At 42.5% G+C, this 19,390-nt stretch overlaps 1 protein-coding gene across 9 annotated transcripts in view; it reads left to right on the plus strand.

Annotated features, from left to right (window-relative positions):
* Positions 1–19,390, plus strand: part of PALM2AKAP2 (PALM2 and AKAP2 fusion) — a 278,279-nt gene that overhangs the window by 211,373 nt on the left and 47,516 nt on the right. Inside the window, exon 1 of one of the 9 annotated variants that reach the window (XM_054186722.1) lies at positions 701–7,786. The exons of the other annotated variants lie outside the window; for them this stretch is intronic. Within the exon in view, the coding sequence (XP_054042697.1) occupies positions 7,727–7,786 (60 nt within the window). The 5' untranslated portion in view covers positions 701–7,726. Of the gene's footprint in view, positions 1–700; positions 7,787–19,390 lie in introns of those variants that run through there. 9 annotated transcript variants of the gene reach the window in all.

Consider the following 19,390-nt stretch of genomic DNA (forward strand, 5'->3'; position numbering starts at 1 on the left):
TGCAAAACCTACCTGCTGCAAGGGAAAGCAGATGAGTTTCAGGCTAATGTTTCATACTGCCAGCTTTTTCTCCAGTGAACTGTGTGATCCAATGCATTCTTTGGCACAAATATGTATGGTATTACTCCCATCCCCTAGGAAAAAAAGAGAAAATGTGGCATAGAAGCCATAAGAAAACCGTACTATAGAGCTGGTGAACTTCCCGCAGACGGCGAACAGGAACATCTTCACATGGCCAGGGCTGCCTGGGACTTTCCAGTTGGGACTTTTCCCTCTTTCCATTCCTGGAGCTCTTGTAGTGGAAAAGTCAATGCACATGAGACCCAGATGTAGGTTTTATGAGAAGTTTTAAGAAGGGGGGGAGACCCGAGTGAGCAGAAATTTTCCTCCGTGCCCAGCTTCCCAGCCCCAGCAGAAAGCACAGGTGTTGTTCTGCGAGCGCCGAGACCTGCCTGGCCGTGCACGAGCAACCTCTGTTAAAACCTTCGCAAGGTCAGGGTGGATATCTCTGCCTCAGAGCCCTGAAATCAACATGTTGGAGAGCCTCTGAATGCCTGCAGATAGCATGGGCGCCGCTCGCCCACGCCTGCCGCCATGCCAGCAGTGCCCAAGTCGGGCAGAGGAGCCAGGCCGCAGCGGGGAGTGGGCTGTGAGGAGGGAATGGGGCTGGCGGGCGGGTCGGGAGGTGGCAGGCCCTGCTGCAGGATCCAGGCAGGCTTGGATCCATATTTATGACAGTTATTTGTTATTTATTGCTTTCTGGAATAAAGCCTGGCAGGGCAGTGCCTGGGAACTGGTGGTCTGACAGGTGATTGATTTTGTGGCCGTGGTGGTACGGACTGCTCCGACACGAGGCATCGGAAAGAGCACGATGCGAAGGGAGAAGGGATTTTCCCCCCCGAGTTCCTCCGCGGGTTGTTGAAACTTTCTCCTGTGTAAACAAAGTGGTTGCGTGAGCATCCTCTGTTTCGTTTTTCCCTTCTGATGCCATTTCATGCAAAGGAAATGAGCTGCAAGTGTTTAGCTTGGCACCGTAACTTTGGTAATCGTATCCAGGGCATAGAGTAGCATGGGCTGGTGCTTAATCATTCACTCATTAGCTCAGTGTCGTTTGAGCTTGGAAGACAAATAGAGGGTAAGAAATTGTGTCAGCCCGTCTGAGAGGAGCGGGTATAAGACAGTTCGGGAAGGACGACATACTTTCTGTGCTTCTTGATGCACTAGCTCATTGGCTTTCCAGCACAGCTGTTGCTGCTGCTCCTGCTGCCACTTTTGGGAGAAAACGTCTGTATTTGAAGGGCCCATCTGCTTGCAGCTGTTGTCATCTTTTAATTGGCATGATCCTGTTGGATGAGAGTAGCACAACTGTGAGCGTCTCCTGCAGCATCACCCAGCTGCCAGCACCTCCTGTGTCATGCACTCTCTTTGTATGCTTTCTGCATTAATATCTTCCTTATGCACTCAGGGAGTCCCCCGAGGGCTGTCTTCACTTATGCGGCCATGCAAAGATGATTTCTCCCCTCTCCAGCTATGATTGCTTACCAGTCAGGGTATTTCCAAAAGGGATGGGAACACATGAACACTGTTGTAGACACCGCTGATAAGACCATACCTGGAACATCATGTGCATTTCTGGCCACCCATGCTCCAAAATTTTGACTTGACACCACATTGGACTGAGGGTAGGTCTGCACAGACAGCAGGGAGATGAAAGCCTGGCATGCCATTTGAGATTAAAGGAGCTTTACTTGTTTAGTCTAGAAAAATGCAGACTGGGGTATATCAGAAGTTTATATATGCATCAGGGAAGGAAAGACCAAGAAGGGCAGTAGGTTACTAAACAAAATGGTCAGTACTGGACAAAGAACAGACAGGGATGAACTAGCCATTAGTAGATGCAGACTAGAAACTAGAAGCCAGCCCTTAAGGATCAGACTAACGCTCCATGGCAACAGTGCAGGGAAAATTTTCTTAGCTGTTTTTAAGGCAGAGCTCAAGTAAGTTCATGAAGAGGATGAGCTGACTTGCTTTCCTGCCATCCGGGTGATGGGACAGGATGACACAGGAGATCTTGTTTCCTTCTTGTATCAGTCTATTCACAACATGCTTTTATTTGAGTTCCTGCAGCAGTTTTGCAGTGGAGCCTGAGATACTGGAAATGGAAAACACATTTGTGGGTTTGAACTGTACACCAACAGACTTCAAACTATGAGCTGAACAAGTTTCAGAGGATCAGGAGGGGGACGCCTGGCGGTGGCCTGGTAGCTGACCATCCAAGGTAAACGCAGTGCTTAGGAAACTGCAGTGCCGATTCACGCTGGGTGGCGTTTCATCTCGTTCAGTTGGAAGCTGAATCCAGCCAGACATAGGCCACTTTTTTTTTTTTTTCCTTTTTACTAAGATTACTTTTCAGCCCTATCACCAGACAGACAACCAAACCCAGCATGCCCGGGGAGGAGGTGAGCCATGTGACGGCGGCTGCCTGTTCTCCCTGCGTCAGTACCAAACCACAGTGCCAGCACCATTGTCAGTGCTGTGGGGCTAATGAAAAGGCTGTTTTTCCATGGTGATGCTACCCATGATCGCGACTGGGGTTATGTAAGAGCTTGTGATATTTTCTGCCAAACCACAAGAGGTGGCACTTTCGTGATTAGTGCGTAATGTCTTGTGCGGGCAGCCCGGGGACAAATTTGGCGTATTACCTAGGGAGGGACACCCTAGAAATGCTGAGAAGGAGAATCATTAGAATGATTCAGTATCTTCCAGGACAGCCAATTTACATCCATCTCGCACCACCTTCTGATGCGGATGTGTTCCTCTTGTTCTTTTCATACTAGGGGTCTCAAAGGTACTGAGTTAGGAAGCTATATATATATATAAAATCCTGGTTACAGTGAAGAATTCAAGGGAGTTTCCTCTTCTACTAATTGTTTCATGATTTTTGTCATCTTTCCCACTTGTAAAAGTGTTTGGCTTTTGGTGTTTCAGAGGTTAAAAGGTGGGCAAGCAGCAGTTGGATCTGATTTAAAAAGACTATGAGTGAGAATTCAGGATTTCCTGCCTAGGGAAAGCCATGTGAATACCAGTGAATGAGCCCAGTCCAAAGCTCATTGCACTGTATACTTAGATACCCATTTAATTCCATGTGTTTTGAGACATGCCTTAAAAGCACAGGTTGCTGAGATCCCAGAGCTGTGGCTTGCAAAATGTCTTCTTCCTGCATTTTTGGTGGCAGGATTTGCTTGACGACGTGCTGGTAAGCTCTTAGAGATCTCCACCAAGCCACATCATTTTCTATATGATGTGAAAATGATTTTTGCCTCTGTGTCACTACTAGTAATGTGCAATGCACAGAGTGATGTATTCAAGGGAAGTTTTGCATCCAGTGCCTGATAAGATTTTAGTCTTCATAATCTCATGCATTCCTTTTGAGACATGTCGTCAAAAGAGCCACGCTCGTGTATAGCTGTGGTGCAGACCATTTGGGCAGACTGCCTTTTTCTTACACCCTTTCTTACTGCTTTTCCTTTCAAACAGAAGGTAGAAAATTGTGCTCCTCACGTTTCTGCTGTTTATGTGAATTTGTCTTTCCAGACGATGTTAGTCCAGCCCATAGTCACCTACTTAGCCTTTTTAAAATTTTTTTAACCTTTCTTTTTCAGAATAAAGGCTTTTTCCCCTGATAGTGAAAGTATTGAGCATTTAAGTAAAAGTCTCTAAGTATTGAGAAAATTATTTGGTACTGAGCAACTTCTTGCCTACGCTTTTCTTGAAATACTCCTTATAGTATTACTCTTGGAGCACCAAGCATCAGCTGATGTTGCAATCAAAACACACTGTGTTTTCCCAGAGATGGCACTTATTTGTTAGGAGGATGGACATTTAATAATAGTAGCAGTGTTGTATCCACAGAGGTTTATCAGGCAATAAGGTTTTGTAGAAAGAAGCAGTTATCTTTTATTAGACTGAGAGAAGCAAGAAAGAATGTCTGGGGCTCAGCAAACAATCATCAGCTCACATGCATGATAACTTGACTTTCTTCCACAAAGCCACAGGATGCTTTCCAGGTTTGCATGCTCCAGGCTTGCCATCCAGCCTCAGATAAAACTTTGCTGTTTTTTCCAAGCTTTTTCATTTGTGTATGGAAATACGCTTAGCCTTTGGGATACGTGATTGGAAAAGACAGGCTCCTCATGTTGATGATACTGCATATTTTTGGTGTACTGTCTGGGATCATGCACAGATTGTCTGGTGATATAGATAATTTTGAATCTGATCTTCCATGCCACACATAAAATAGGGGTATAATAAAATTATGTGCAACAGAAGAGAAGAGCTGAGATGAACAAAGTGATAAATTTAAAGCTGCTTTAAAATTTCTAGCTTACTCCTTTTCCAACCAGGAGGTAGGAATGGAAAAACAGGTCTTTGTTCCTGTAGGAGAGCTCTTGCCATAGGGAGGGAGGAGCAGTACAGTAGGACCATAATAGTAGTCAGAAAAAAAAATAATAATAAAAAAGCAACGTATATTAGAACTACCTGCCACTCTTTTGTGAAGAGCTCACCAGGCTGAATTCTTGGGCTTTCTTATTCAGTCCTGCCGTTCTTGTTATTGCAATATTGTGCTCATGAAGTTCAGGAATTACAGATTGAGTCTATGCAGCATTAGGCTCCTACGTACTTTTGCCCGAATTTCAGATCATCAAACCATGTATTTTGCTGTTGCCAAACTTTGCGACTACTTAAAGTCTTTGAGTGTTCATTTCCAGGACTGGGAGAGCCTCTGGCTCCTATGTAGCAGTGTCCTATGCCAGCCAGGCTACGTTCTGTACACAGGTATGAATGCAGTTTTCTACCTGTTGTAAGGGAAAAGCAGAGCACAGCAGTGCATGCTTTCTCACACCAGTTTTGTGTTTGCACGTTGCATACAGCGTGGACAAAAGCAAAGGCATTTCAGGAAATTTCAAATGTCTGGCTGTCAAACGTCAGAAGTGTTGAGCAGAGGAAGGGGAGCCGAGGTCTTCCTCGCACCTCTCTGCAATGCACTCTGCTGCAGGAGACATGGCGTTTCTGTGGAGCACTGAGAGACCAGGAAAACTGCAGCGGACCATTTTAACAGGGAGTAAAATGAAAAATGAAAATTTAAAATCTTGCATGTCTCTTCCTCTTGGGTTCTTTGAATACCAAAATTTAAGAAGATACAATATGGGTGCTTCTCTCACGTGCTGATTTTATGTGAAAGATTGTTTTTCCTGCTTTCTTCGAAGAAGGAAATAGATTAGCAAGTGTCCTCATAAGCATACTTTTTGCACACAACTCGCAAATATGCTATGAACGCCTTTCTGATAAAAGGCACAGTGAGATTAAGTGATTTTTCCCGAGACGTCAGAGCCTGGGATTGGACTTGATCTCATAAATTCCAGTCTAATATTTTAGCCATGCATTTTTCACAGCAGGAGGTTTAATCGCTTTGATGATCATCATCTTTACTCATGGACAACTGGAAGACAAACAACTGTTATGGCTTCATCAGCTTGAATAGGTTCTTAACCTTATCCAAAGGCTTTGTATTTATTGGGAAATAAAAGGAGCTGTAGAAAGGCAGCACTGGTAAATCCTGTGCTGTCAGAGTCTCAGAGGAAGTCGAATGACCCTTGCTTGAGAAACACAAACCACAAAATGTGGGTGTGATATTTATTGGTATGTGCTTTGCATTCTCCTGCGAGGACCAATCGCATTTGGCATCGCTACTGTAAATCCTGACAACCTTTTCCAAGAAGATTTCAATAGTAACTCTTCTGAAAACAGCCCACTGGAGAGAAACACTGTTTTGGGTGTTAGGGTTTTGACTTCTGAGTGAGTCCTGGAAAGCTCTCCCCTGGTGCTAATGATTTCTGGTAAGAGGGAAGAAGGATGGGCTTTCAGACGCAGTGGGCATTCATTGCATGGACCGTCAGTGTCAACAGACCCCTGCTTGGGCGGTACAGTCCTATCTCTTTGTGGCTTCCCTTTAGTGTATCTGTTTGTTTGCTGTTTCTCCCTGAAGACAAGTCAACAATTGCCTTAACTTTCTGATTTTGGTATGGGAATGTTTGTATTAATTTCCTGACATCAGCGACTCTGTGAACTCTCGTTTGAAATCAGCTATGGGAGGAAGCTGTTTCAGTAGTCCTGTTTTTTTAATTAAAAAGAGAGAGGGGAAAGCCTGAAATGAAAGGGGAAAAGAAGGCTAACTTTTGCAGAAAATAAACAGGTTATATTTGTATGGGTGCAAGGTCACAAAAGTTCAGATTGTGTCTTCTTATCTGTTTACCTGTATAATATTTTTTAATGCAAAAGATGTAAAAGCGGCTTTAATGTCTTGTTCACAGTTAATTATCTATCCTAAATATGGCTGATATATCATGGTATTTTCGGCTAGCAGTTTCTGAGCTATTCAAGAGCACTGAGTTCACCCGCAGCGGGACTTGCAGAACTGCATTATGACTATTTTCAGTTCGTTGAGCTGATGGGGGAGCAGCGCTGTGCACAGGCGCCTCAGTTCTCTGCTAGAAGTAGCTGCAGAGATGAGTCTTGCACAGTTCTTCCTGCATCCCTGTAAGTTATTTGTGTGGGATTGCAGCAATACACATACCTGGAGGTAAAGTATTGAGGATCACCGAGTCAGGTTTGAGTCAATATCAATCTAAAATTACTGCTTCTTCCTCGACTGAAGTTAAAAAAAAAAAAAAAAAAAGAAAAAAAAAAGAAAAAGGCAAGGTAAGTTAGTTACTTATCTGCATGGGTGGATTTGCATCGGTGATGATCTGAAAAGCAAACATGGCCATGGTGTGCATACAGCATCCTACCGTTTTCTGAGCTGCAGTAGGGTACAGAAGTACCACTTCAGTTCATCACTGAAATAGCGTAAATATAGAGAACAACAGAGCTTTACTCCTTTACCAGTTTAATCTCTTGGAGACTAGGCTTTGGCCTCTGACTGAAAAACTGACAATCCATTATGGAAAACTCCACCACAAGCAAGGCTGCAGCATATCGTGTTTCCAATGCTGCAAAGAGCTCACTTCTGTATATTTTGGAGAAAACATTTCAGTCTCATCTAGGGTGGTAACTTCATTTACTATAGTGGTTTTATCGTGAGAGTGTTTATAGCAGATTCTGTGTGAATTTATTCAGCAAAGTCGTGCTGATTGCCAAGTAGAGGTCAAGATGTCGGAGACAGGGAAGGGGAAACCCTCCTGACAGGAGGAAAAGGGATTTCCTTTGAGCCAGGCTACAAGATAATAGCAAAAGTAAAAAATGCAAAGCTACAGACGGTCTCTGATAGCTGCTTCGGGACTTGTGAAGCGGAGTCTAATGCCAGCTGTGGAAATACAAACTCGAGATTTGCAAGGGAGGGAGCACCCCTGCCGCGACGTGCTGTCCGCCATCGGCCTCTCCGAGAGGAGGAGTGGGAGGTTCAAAGGTTATCATCCTATTTATGCTAATTGAGTTTGAGCTAAGCTCTTACCAAGGAAAAAAGCCTCTTATTGAATTAGTTATTCAGTTCCTCAGGGTGCAAGTGGAATGGCTGTAACGCTGTCTTAGAGTCTGCTCGGGGGGCCCTTGAAGAGTTCAGCTAAAGGATTTCTCTCAATTTAAGCGTCCCTCAGATGAAAAGCAACCAGGAGACTTGAGAGACTTGCGTGCCTTTTGCTAGTCAGTCTGTCTACAGAAGGGGCCAAACATGTTCAGGTACACAGCACCCTGGCAGGTCCTCTGCTTGTCCATGGAGCAGGGTCTGAGGGTAAGACCAATTTATTTTCATAATATTGTTTAAAAAGCATAGTTTGTAATCTTAAGAAGGTGCTGTAAAGGGGAGGCAGCATCAGAGATACCTACACAGAAAAGGAAGGATCTGTGCGGATGTGTAGTGTTTATTCCTTCATTGTGTATTTCCATATTGCTGTTACTTGAGGGAACAGGTCTGAAGGAGTTCTGTGAAAACATGTTGTGTTTGTTTATGTGTCTCTGCATTTATATTCACACAGCAAACATATTTCACTCTGTACCCCTGCATGTAGGAAAATACTGTTAATAATTTTCATTTCCATAGCCTCTTCTATCCCTAGGCTTTTGAAAGGTTTATAGGCATGAATTAATTAATTAAACCTCATAGCAGTCTTAGGAGACGCATGTTAAGGTAGGGTTGCAGACTGGATAAGTTCAGTATTTTATTGAAGGTCAGCAGCAAGTCAGCAGCAGATCGGAGAATGAAATCCAGATCTTCTGATTCTGAGTCCCTTTAGTTGCTTAATACCTGTTAGTTGTCTTCTAAATTGGATTTTCTTCAAGACTGTTAGCCTTGAGGGCTCATGAAGGTACAACAATTAACTGTAGCAGTAGAACACATATGGGCAAGATTGACATCTGAAAAGTGTCAATTCAAATCAACTTGGCCTGTCATTATTAGTACATTTATTCTTGCAGTACGTTGCTGTATTCTTTTCCATGAAAGCAGTCTACTAGTCTCTGATGGCATTTAATATGAAAGAGTTAGTTTGCAATTCAAAAATACCTATTACGCTTCCCTAACTGTCCTGATTTTATCCCAGCTCTTGAAATATTTGGTATGGTTTTTCTTTCCAAAAATGCCGAATGCCAGAAATACTTTTAATTTTTGAAAACAGGTTTCCAGTCTCAAAATTTGCAAAGAGATACTGAAAAAATATGGCTTCTAAATAGTACCCCCTGATTTGCCTCTTTCTGATTTCCCTCTGCACCCGAAAGAGGCAAATCAAAATTAAAATGCTATTTGTATCATCTTGTTTTTACAGCTCACAAGACTTGCGTCTCGATGGCTTTTATGATTTTTGAAGATTGATGTTTTTTATCAGTCTCTCTAGAAAGCACATCCTTGGAAACAACGATCAAGATCTATGTACACAGCTGTTTTTCTGTACAAGGATAGCTTGCATTTGTTGTTGCTAAGTACATTTTGACAATTCCCTTTCTAATCCTTTTATCTTAAGGGATCCAAACTGTACAGATTGTATAGATCACTTATCAGGCATTATGTAATCTTCTTGGGGATGGAGGTGGGATTTCGTGCTGTCACAAAGGTGGCACTAGGACTTCCAAAGTGCTGGTATTTGCGCAAAGTCCAGCCCTTGGAATGGGCTTTCTGGCATGTTTGTGGGATCTCATTCAGCAGAGGTTTCAGTTTTTTGACTGTGCCTTACTACATTAGAAAAACGTCATTCTGGGTAAAAATAAATCTGCAATATATGTGGTACTGACTCTTACAATTAGCCAGTCTCTAAACACTCTGTTTTTGCAGAAGCTTGTCCCTTCTTTTTTCCCCTGGTATGTTAATCAAGCTTTACTGAAAAAAAAAAATATTCAGAAAATCCTTTTTTGTCCTGGTTCTATTTTAACATAGACAGCTCTGCAGTCATAAATTACAGCATATCTGAGACACACCTGTATATTACCAGAAGGTGTACATGAAAAGAAAATTTGGCTGTGTGTCCGGTGGATCCCTGAAGGCATGGCATTCTTCATTGAATTGTATGCAGTGCAGAGCTGTTGAAGTACTGGAGCAATGATAATAAATTTTGGATGTTTGGATCCAAATGCATTAAGGTGTCAGAAAGCAGAATGCCAGCCTTGGCTGCAGTTCAGTCTCTGGGCTTCGATTCAGGATATTGCCTGAGCCAAAAATCAAATAGCGTGCCTGGGGAACACTCGCATCAAATGAAATCAAGTGCCCACTTTCCATCAAAAAAGTTAAAAGATTAAATACCTTTACTGTCCTTGCAGTATAATCTTGTGGTTGTGATACCAGCTCACACAGCAATGTGTGTACTTCTGTTCTAATTGAAATCCATCAGGCAGATGGCCCCTTCAGTGAAGTAAGTGGTGCCTTCATCTTTCTGTCCTTCATGGCATACTCAGAAACAGGCAGAGGTGGTTTCCCCCTAGTAAGTGATACTGCACCCCGATTAAGTGATACTGCACCCCCATACGAATGAGGTCATGCCTGCTGTGGCTATGCCAGGCTATGAAGTCACGGCCTGCTGCCCACATACCGTGCGTTCATTACACATGTGCACGGGCAACTGGCTAGGATCAAGCTGGGAAGTGTTACCTATGTCTGTGCTCAGAAGGTGCGAATTCCGCGGGATTTTCTCTGGGTAGTGCTAGGACGCTTTGAAACCTCACGTATGGCAGCAACGTGGAAGCTGTCCATAGCCCCCAGTTTGCAATTCTGCCTTGTACATGTTGAAAACAAGCAATACAGTTTAATATAAATATTTGTTTCTGTAAGTTATTTACATTTCTCTATTACAATGAGCTAACTTACTCAAGCCAGTGATAAATTTCACATTACCTTTTTGCCTATGCAGGCACGGTTGTACATTAATATTTATTAAATCATATTAATTAGACAGCTGATGAGAGTACACCGTTGACCTTTCTGGAGGAAGGCTGCAGTATTTCATCTCTACTCTTAGGTAAGGCTGTGGCTCCAGCCAAAATCGTCACTTAGCATTTAATACTTGGAGGACTGTCCAGCTCACCTTTGACTTGCATGAAAGCTGCGGTCGACATTCCGGCGTACAGCCTGCTCCTGCTGAAGGAAGCCAAGAGCAAAACGCTCCTTGGTTTTTGCTGGTGCAGGGCTGGGTGTATGCAGATAACGTGACAGTTGTTTAAAGGTACTATTTATAGCGATACCAAAAGTTTTTCCGAAACATTATTGCTAGGGGCTTTGGAGTTAGCACAGATAGGATTAGTGAAAAGGCAGGGCCACCTCTTGTCTCTTGGTACGTAGCAAAACTGTTCTAAGACTAATTAGGGGCACATTCAGGCAGTGCAGCATTACTCGCAATTTGATTTAATGAATGCTGCTCATTTAAGAAGCTGTAATTTGTGCTCAGCCCTTAGGAAGTAAGGAGGAACTGCAGGAACATAAATTCCATAAAGCAGAGGCACAGCCTTTCCAGGTGTGTGACTAAAAGACATCATATGCCTTACCAGAAACAAGTAAGGACTGCAAATCATTACAGTTCTGCAGTTGCTCTGTCAGGTTTGGCATTCTGAATTTCACTGAACTGTTGAGTGCTGCATGTTTGCACTAAATCATTTTGAATTTAAGATCAGATAATACTGAAAAGGTCTTATTGGTAAAGGTAGGTGCGACCCCTGTATTTTGTTGGGGTGCTTTTTGCTTGGCTGGGTGGTGTTTTTCCTTTATACGTACAGCTGTTTGTTCTAGCATTTCTAGGTTTTAGTACATTATTAGGTGATATGGTAAAGGCAAGATTTGGAAGAAATACTCGAGTTACTGTTACATCCAAATAACCTGTACCTAGATGATGGTTGCCAGGCTCTAACTACCACATATTAACTCCTGCACTGGAAGGAAGTAAGTTTTCGTACCTAACCAAAGCTGTTCTCGTTATGTCTTCAGTGATTCAGATGAATTAACTCGTAGCTTGTTCTCTGGAGCTCATACAGTTTCCTGGCATTTTTCAGGAAGGAGGCTCTTGAGAGTGACATCTAACATAACTCTCCAGCCCTTGTAAGAACCTGCGTTCCCAGGCAAATAAATATCCCCACACAGTGAAAAATAATCATCTTGTCTTGCAACTCAAGTGGTGTTTTCAGACCAGTAATTTGTCTTGGTAACAGGTAAACACAAAAACATCCTAGGATGAGTTGACTAACGCTTGATGTTATGTGGTATCAGAAGATGACAGGTTTTTTGGTTGTGTTCGGAGTGTTGGAATAGTTCGCGTTTCTCTGAAACTCTCCGTTCATGCTATTGCAGGAGCATAGAAGAATTTCAGCTTGCTTTAAAAATAATTCAAGAAAAGTTTCTAGCTTTTTCTGGTTGCAGAGAAAAGCTTGGAAAAAAAAGTCAAACTGACCTCTGAGGGCTTAAAAAGCATGATGAAAATGAAAAGGACTGTATAGCTAGGGTTTTGTGCTTTTAAATGGCATTTCTTGGCTTTCTGTGACTTTAGTAATAACTCCTGAGCAAATGGAATTAGTTTTATTGCTGTATGATTAGGGAGGTTTAGTACCATCAAGTGCCAGCAATACCTGTTTGTGCACATTATTATAGCAACATGGGTCATTTTATCTCTGCTATGAGTAATCACTCTGCTACAAACTGCACTTAAACCACTTCTAGCTTCTTGTTTCTCTTGCTACATGATGCCCGTAATTCTGCCTTGCAAAAGTGCGCCCAGTACTTTTAACTTCCATTTTCCCCCTTCATCTTTTAATGTTGACCCCATGCGACACAGGTCTGCCCAAGGTAGAGAAGCACTCATCACCCTGTGTTTTTTCATATGAGCAATGAGCAAAAAAATTACATTTTTAATAGATTGAAGAGGAGGGTTGTGGGAATGGGATTTGAATAGTTGTCCTTCAAGGATTTGGGGGTGATGCTTCCAGGCTATATGTTCAGCAGAAGACATTTTCAGTTTTCTCTTGAAAACTACAAATTTATTATTATTTGTTAATATTATTTGCTATTTATTATTATTTGGTAATTTATTTTTAATTGTTATTTGTTAAGGATTTCCATTTTTGGAGGGGAAAAAACCCTTTTTCAACAATTACTGGGTTTTTGTACATTCCATATCTTGGAACTTAAACCTTATAAGAATTATAATTTTTAATATTTTTAATAGGGTTGGAGAGCAAACATATAAGCAAGCATACTTTAAATGAGAGATAATTAACTGAGTGGAAGAGGTAAGGTCCCATATTGAAGGCTCAGGATATTTATCTGGTTGCCCTTGAGCAGCCCAGCAATTTCAAACCAAGAAACCTTGTTCCAAACTTAAAAAAATGCAAATGAGCAAAACACATTAATTTGAATTAATAGATCTGGGACCCCAATATCTGATTTACAGAAGCACCTTCTAACAAGAATGCCTGACTCCTTGTATAGTTCCTTACTCTCCAGGTTGTAATAATACTCCCTGCTAATTTTTAACCACATAATTTTAACTGTGTGCTTCAGAACCTAAACCTGTATTTCTCTCAAGGCCTTAATGCCCTTTGACTTTTCTAATTATTTTCTTCACTGTAAAATATATCTGCTTTGGTACTGAGCATCACTGTTTGACAAATGAGAAATATTGTCCTCAGTACACTGGCATTGGTCAGCTTGGAGATTGCTAGGTGATTTTTGAATGCAACATCAGAGCCAATCCAGGGAGTAGTCTAGGCACCAAAGTGTGAATTTTACTGATACTAGTGAAAATCAGGAAACCAGAAGCCAAGAAATGGAAGCTCCAGACATCCACAGAACTTGCTACAAACACCAAAAAACTGTTAACAGGTTGCAGAATATCATGCATTCATCTCAGTAAAGCTCAGCCTGGATTTAGGATTTAAAACATAACGCCCTGCATGAAGGAATCCAAATCACTTGTCCACCAGTGGGGCAGAAAGGAAATCATGGTGGCAGCAGCTCCTAGAAGTGATGGGAGAATGGGACAAAGGGATGAGAAAATAAGGGATAAATAGACCAATCCATCCAGCATCAGAAGGTACAGGAAGGCCTTATATGAAATTGAGGTCCCAGTGCCCTCCGTGTTAAGAGACTGGAGAAGGCAGAAGAAGGGTAGTAATGATCAACTGGGGAAAAGGAGTGATGGTATCAGCAGGTTCCCAGAACCTGGCTAGCAGAAGTGTCTTAATCTGTTTTGAGCTGGCCACCATGTTCACTGTCCTCATTCAGTGACAATGACCTTCATGGCTCCTCCTCAAGATGGTTATGACTATATGTTTAAGCATGCTGCTGTGTACCTTCACTCCCATTTTCTGGCAGTAATAAGAACCAGGTTCTGGTGATGTGTTCACAATTTACTCTGGGCCCATGCTGGTATAAATTCTAAATAATTAAAACTTTTCTCCAGTTCCCATTAGAAGATCCTTGCTTATTTTGTGCTGGGAAAGCAAAATAGTACCTGGACTTAAGGACATAAAATGGAGGTTTTGCTGAAGTCAATTTTTTATCATAATTCCTGGAAGAACTTGTCCAAGCCATGGCAATCATCTGGGAAAAAAGTTCTTGAGCAAAGTCACAGTGAAATATATCATTAATCATAACCCACCCACATCCAGGCACCATATCACCAGACACTTCATCGGAGGAAGGAACAGTACTGTTGGTATGCGTGAGTCATTATATTCATGGGTTATAAGGTTTAAAGAGTCAGCTGTGATCACGCTATGACTGGCATTGTGACATAGACCACTGGATTTCCCTAAATTGACTTCTGTTTGGATTAGAGCTTATCTTTTAGAAAAACATCCAGTTTTGATTCCACATGTCTGCAAGGGAGCATTCATCACAGCCTGTATTAATTGTTCCCCTCATTAATTATACGCACAGCTAACAGCTTCCCCATTATTTTACCCTTGGTCTCCCTGAACACTCCCCAGTGCAGACAGAAATGTCTTGTGCTCCTTTCTCCTCTGCAGAGTTGGCTTTGTCTGAAGATTGTTGACTGATTGATAGCTTTTTTTTCCTTGCCTGACATATGGGCTTGGAAGAAGTTCTTATTTGTGGCTTTAATTAGAGCCCGTCCAGCCATTTAAAAAACCTTCTCAGTGTCTTCCTTCAGGTCTCACCATTGTAATGCCAACACACTGCAGTGGTGGGAACAGTAACAGTGTGTGCAAGGCCTCTGCTTTTCATCCGCACTACTTTCAACTTGTTGTCACCTGATACTGCACCCAACCTTCATATGTCCACCTCTTTGCCTAGATCTGTTTGGAGGCTGTGACCAGGTTATTATTGCTGTGTTAAAATTAGCATAGTGTCTAGTACGTTGAGGTCCGCACCTGGGCTGTGCCTAGAGCTTCTGAGCATTATTCAGATTTCCTCAGGAAATGGTCATGGTGAAGTGTCTTGGTTAGAGTTCTTTTTGCAGTTTTGCCATAGTTTGGGGCTGTAGTTACATTACGGTTTCTGCTACAAAACTGAAATATGTGTTGACATCAGAGGCTTGCATCCTCATCCTTTGGGTCAGATGAGGACCATCGGCAGTCACGTTCATCCCTTTCTGCAGAACAGGCAGGTTTAGAGGGGAACCCAGCAGCCACGTGGACTCCAGCCTGTGTTACTAGCCCAGAATGGTACTTCTGCCAAACGCAGGAACCTGCTTTCTGTGTACGAACCAGAGTGGTGATGGGATGCGACATGCAGGTGTGAGTCTGGGTGTGCTCGGCTTTGAACACGTACCCTTAATTACGCTGTGGGTTTCGTCATTGCTTCTGTAATAGCTGGCTGTTGCATCACCACACAAAGCTATGATCTTTTCTTTATCCTTTTTGAGACCACGCTAATTGGCAAGAAGAGATGTCAGTGCTAACTCACTGATAAACACATTAGCTAGGTTGTTACTTAGTCAGTTCCTGAGATGTTCACAGTTCCCTGATTGAAGTCATATATTACCTTTGGGTAAATTCTGCTTAGCTGACTTACTCCGCAAAGCTCTGTCCAGATGTGTTTTTGGAAGTTCGCAGCTGACATAAAATTAAATACCTCTTTATGCATGTCTGTAGAGAGTCCAAAATTGGAAGGCCTAGCCAACCAAGATGGTGCCCACTGAGCAGAGTACCAGGGTGCTATGAAAACCATTTCTGGGTGGAAGAACAACATGCTTTTTCCATGCCCTGGCAAAACAACCCAGAGGTCCCACCCAGGTCCCATCTAGGTCAAGCTGAATTATCCTTTGCAAGCTGGTTACTTCCTTACCTCGTCAATAATGCGAATAATGATCATCCTTAGTTTGGAGGAATGTCAGCCCTTGGATTGCAGTGTGGGTATTTTAAATTCATGGGCAAACTTTTGAAGTACTCTGGGTAACTTTCCTATTGAGGTTGTAGTGAAAATTAAGTAGCACTGCATGCCTTTCCTTTCAGAATGTGAGATTTTCAAGCGTTAGAAGTTATGTTAGTGATCACACTAGCCTTCTGTCATATATTTTATTTTTCCTCCTGATGGGACCTTGACAAATCCCAAACTTGCAAAGCTGAACACCTGAAATTCAGTGTTAAAATCTGAATGTATATGCATCAGTCACGTCTAGATGTATCAGTCACAGAAACCACTTTTTAAGGTGTCAGGAACTGAATGCGGGAGTTTAACTTTCAGCAGCAGGGTTCCAGCATTTTTGTTTTAAGGGCCTGGTCTGCAGTGTTTGTGGTTCCAAAAAACAATGATCTCTGCTTTCAATACATCTGGAGCTGGTCCAGCTCTCTGCTGTTGTCCATGTGCAAGCTGCCGCTCACCATTCCAGAAGAGAGGCTGTTTCCCACGTTCATCCCACTTGCAAACAGCAAAACACTTGGTTTTCTTCAAGTGGCTTTTTTACAGTGAGTGACTTTTTAATGGTACATTTGTATCCTTGTATTCACAGAATTGTTGAAAGTTCATGGTGATTTTGAAGTGATGCTACGATTATGGGTTTAATTTTATTTGCCTTTTAATACTAGAGCTACTAAGAGGATTTTTTTTTCACCTGTGATGTAAGAAATGTTAAACACTACCTGATGAAAATGCATTTGTTATTTATAGGTAAATCCAATTATTCAGTTAGTTAACGGATCTTAAAAATAGCTGTAAGAAATGGTCATTCATGTATTTGCCAGCAACTGACTGCTACTTTCCCTCATGAAAAACATCCATTCTGATTAATTGATCAGTGGGCATTCAGCTTTGTGAAAGGAAAACCAGACCTGTTAGCACAGCTTTATCGGACATGTCATAGATTACAGACAAATCAGTGCTTATTGAGCCACCCTGTAATTGCATTAGTCTGTAAACTTCTGGTGGCCTGATTTCCTCTCTTATTAAACTGAATGAGAAGAGTTGGAGACATGCTTGGATACTTGCATTTGCAGATTAGAGATTTCCTTTTTTGGAGGTCTGCTTTACTGGCTTGTTTTTTCATTAAAAATGAGACATGGTTTTGGTCTGTTGTTATTTTTTGTTCTGCCAGAAAACTGCAATGCATTAAGTCCTGCATGTAAAAAATATTCGTTTGTTCTAAGCTAAGTTTATTTATAGCTCACAGATCTCACATGATGAGAACTGCCTGCTTTAAGTCATCATAAAGAATACAAATTGAGTTGCGAGATTAGCTCTTGAATTTATTTTTCTAGTTATGATAACTAATTTAGGTCCTTGCCTTATTTTGAATGTGTCAATTTTGATAAATGATATTCAGTTCATAGAGTACACACGGCTGCTGTCTGTCATTTTGTGAGTTGCAAAGCACATAAAAAGAAAACTAAAATGTGTTTTTATCGTCCTCATAAAAGTTCTTTTTGAACGAGCATGTTCTTGTTAACCTGTCAGTCAGAAAGAGAAACCACCAAAACTAACATGTCAATTGGTGGGGCGGGGGGGGGTGAAGTGCTGCATTGTTTCTGTTGTGTGAAAATCAGCTTGAGATTTTTCCCAGCATCCTGAGTGCCTAAACTCCTGCATCAAAACCAGAGAAGCCACCTGGGGGCAATAAAGTTAGACAGGTGCTTCAGCGTGTTTTGGGAGCCTACGGCAATGGGAAGGAGTTTTGGGCTAGGGGAAGGAGTTTCGAACGGGATGCCACAGGCACATGTGGCTGCTTCAGCTGCTACTGCCCCGGCCCCTGCCCTGGCCCTGCGGCTGCTCCTAAGAAAGTAAACAGTTACGGTTTGTCCCAAATCTGCTCTATGACCAGAGAGTTTTGTTCAGACAAGAGCTCAGCAAACAGCAAAAAAATAGACACTTTGTACTCCAAACCTCAGGCTTTCAGCCTAAAAGTGATTACAATTCCATTACTTTTAAAGTAACTGCTAATAATGCAAAAGGAATCTTGGCATTAACCCCTTCCTGCACGCTAAACCCCTGTTTACTAACCAGTCAGTCAAAAAAGTGGCAATGAGAAATAAAAGTGAAGCTAATACTTGGTCTAAAGTTGTGGCTCTAGAAAGGCAGATGGTGCCAAAGACTCTACATGGAGTCTTCTCTGGGTATCTCTTCAGCTACAGAGAGAATAAGGATCAGTATAAAACCCTAAGAAGGATCAGTATAAAACCCTAAAAAGGCATTTACTTTTCCGCTGGTGGACAGAGGACGGCCGTTAGGAGAAATTTCTCATAAGTCCCTCACTGCATTTTATTGACAACCATCCTTGCCCTCCGTATGGTTGTCTGCTTATAGGAAAGTGGGAGGAGGCTTCACAGTGGGCAAATTTTGTCTGAGTTTCATGCCAGAGTAATATGCTAAGAACAGAGGCATGAGTCATGTGCTTTCCTCCTTTTATCACTATCTTTCACCTGATGGTGCTCCACAAGTAATTCACAGGATGGTAATTCAGCCCTTCGTACCTGAGTTTGAAGCTGCTCTGCCTCTCCCACAGGACCATGTTACAATATCGTGGTGAAATTTTGGCCCAGCTTACCCTATTGCAGGAAAAGACTTTCTTGCACTGGAGGGAGAAGGAAGTGCTGGCACAAAGCCCTTCACCAGCAGCTCCCAGCTTAAAACGGAATGGAGACACCTCAGAGCCTCTACAGCATCTCGGGTGCAGTCCCATACCCAAGGCATTAATGCCTGGGCGTGTAATCCATGAGTTTGGTTCCTTGCTATGAGTCAGACATCTGATGTGTTGCTTAACGCTTGTCATTTTTTCAGGCATTCCCCAGTTTTAGCTTGTCCCAGTTTGGTGGCTGCCTTACTGGAGAGTGTTGGGGGCTGAACCTCCACGCTCTTGGTAAAATGCACTAGGAGGGTGGTCTCCTAAGGAAGGGAGTCGTTTTAAAAGATAGTTATTTAGATAATTTTGTAAAATGGGGATAATTTCCTGGCATGTTGTGATGCACCTGGGTGCCTACGGTGTGGTTTGAGGTCTTTGTAGTGGGACTAGAGATACGGAAGGTATTGTTCTGCCCATCATCCCTGTAACAGCAAAAGAAATACAGATGGGTTTTATGGGTTTCTTCTTGTGCCTACTCTTTCCAGATTGCATCCTTTAATACATGAAATTTCAGTGCCATCCCATGTTTCTTCAGCTGCCTCTGTGCAGACTGTTACATTAATCACACAGTAATACAGGTTGGGAAGACACTCCGAGCTGGGCAGCCTTTCCCAGACCTGGAATTTGCCACGAGACAGCATATATTGGCATATGCATAGAGGCATGAGATAAAGCTCAGTGTAAAGCCATCCCCTGGTCCCACGGTGAGTTACCACAGTGGGGGCTGCTCCTTCTGTTTCCCTCTATCTATATAAAAATGCCAGGAAGAGGAAGAGGTGGGCTCCTTCCTCGTGCAGGTATGATGGCTGTGACTCCCGGGCATATTGCTGCCGGGGAGAGACTTTCACTGCGCC

Source organism: Rissa tridactyla, chromosome Z, assembly GCF_028500815.1.
Source record: "Rissa tridactyla isolate bRisTri1 chromosome Z, bRisTri1.patW.cur.20221130, whole genome shotgun sequence".
NCBI classification, from domain to species: Eukaryota; Metazoa; Chordata; class Aves; order Charadriiformes; family Laridae; genus Rissa; species Rissa tridactyla.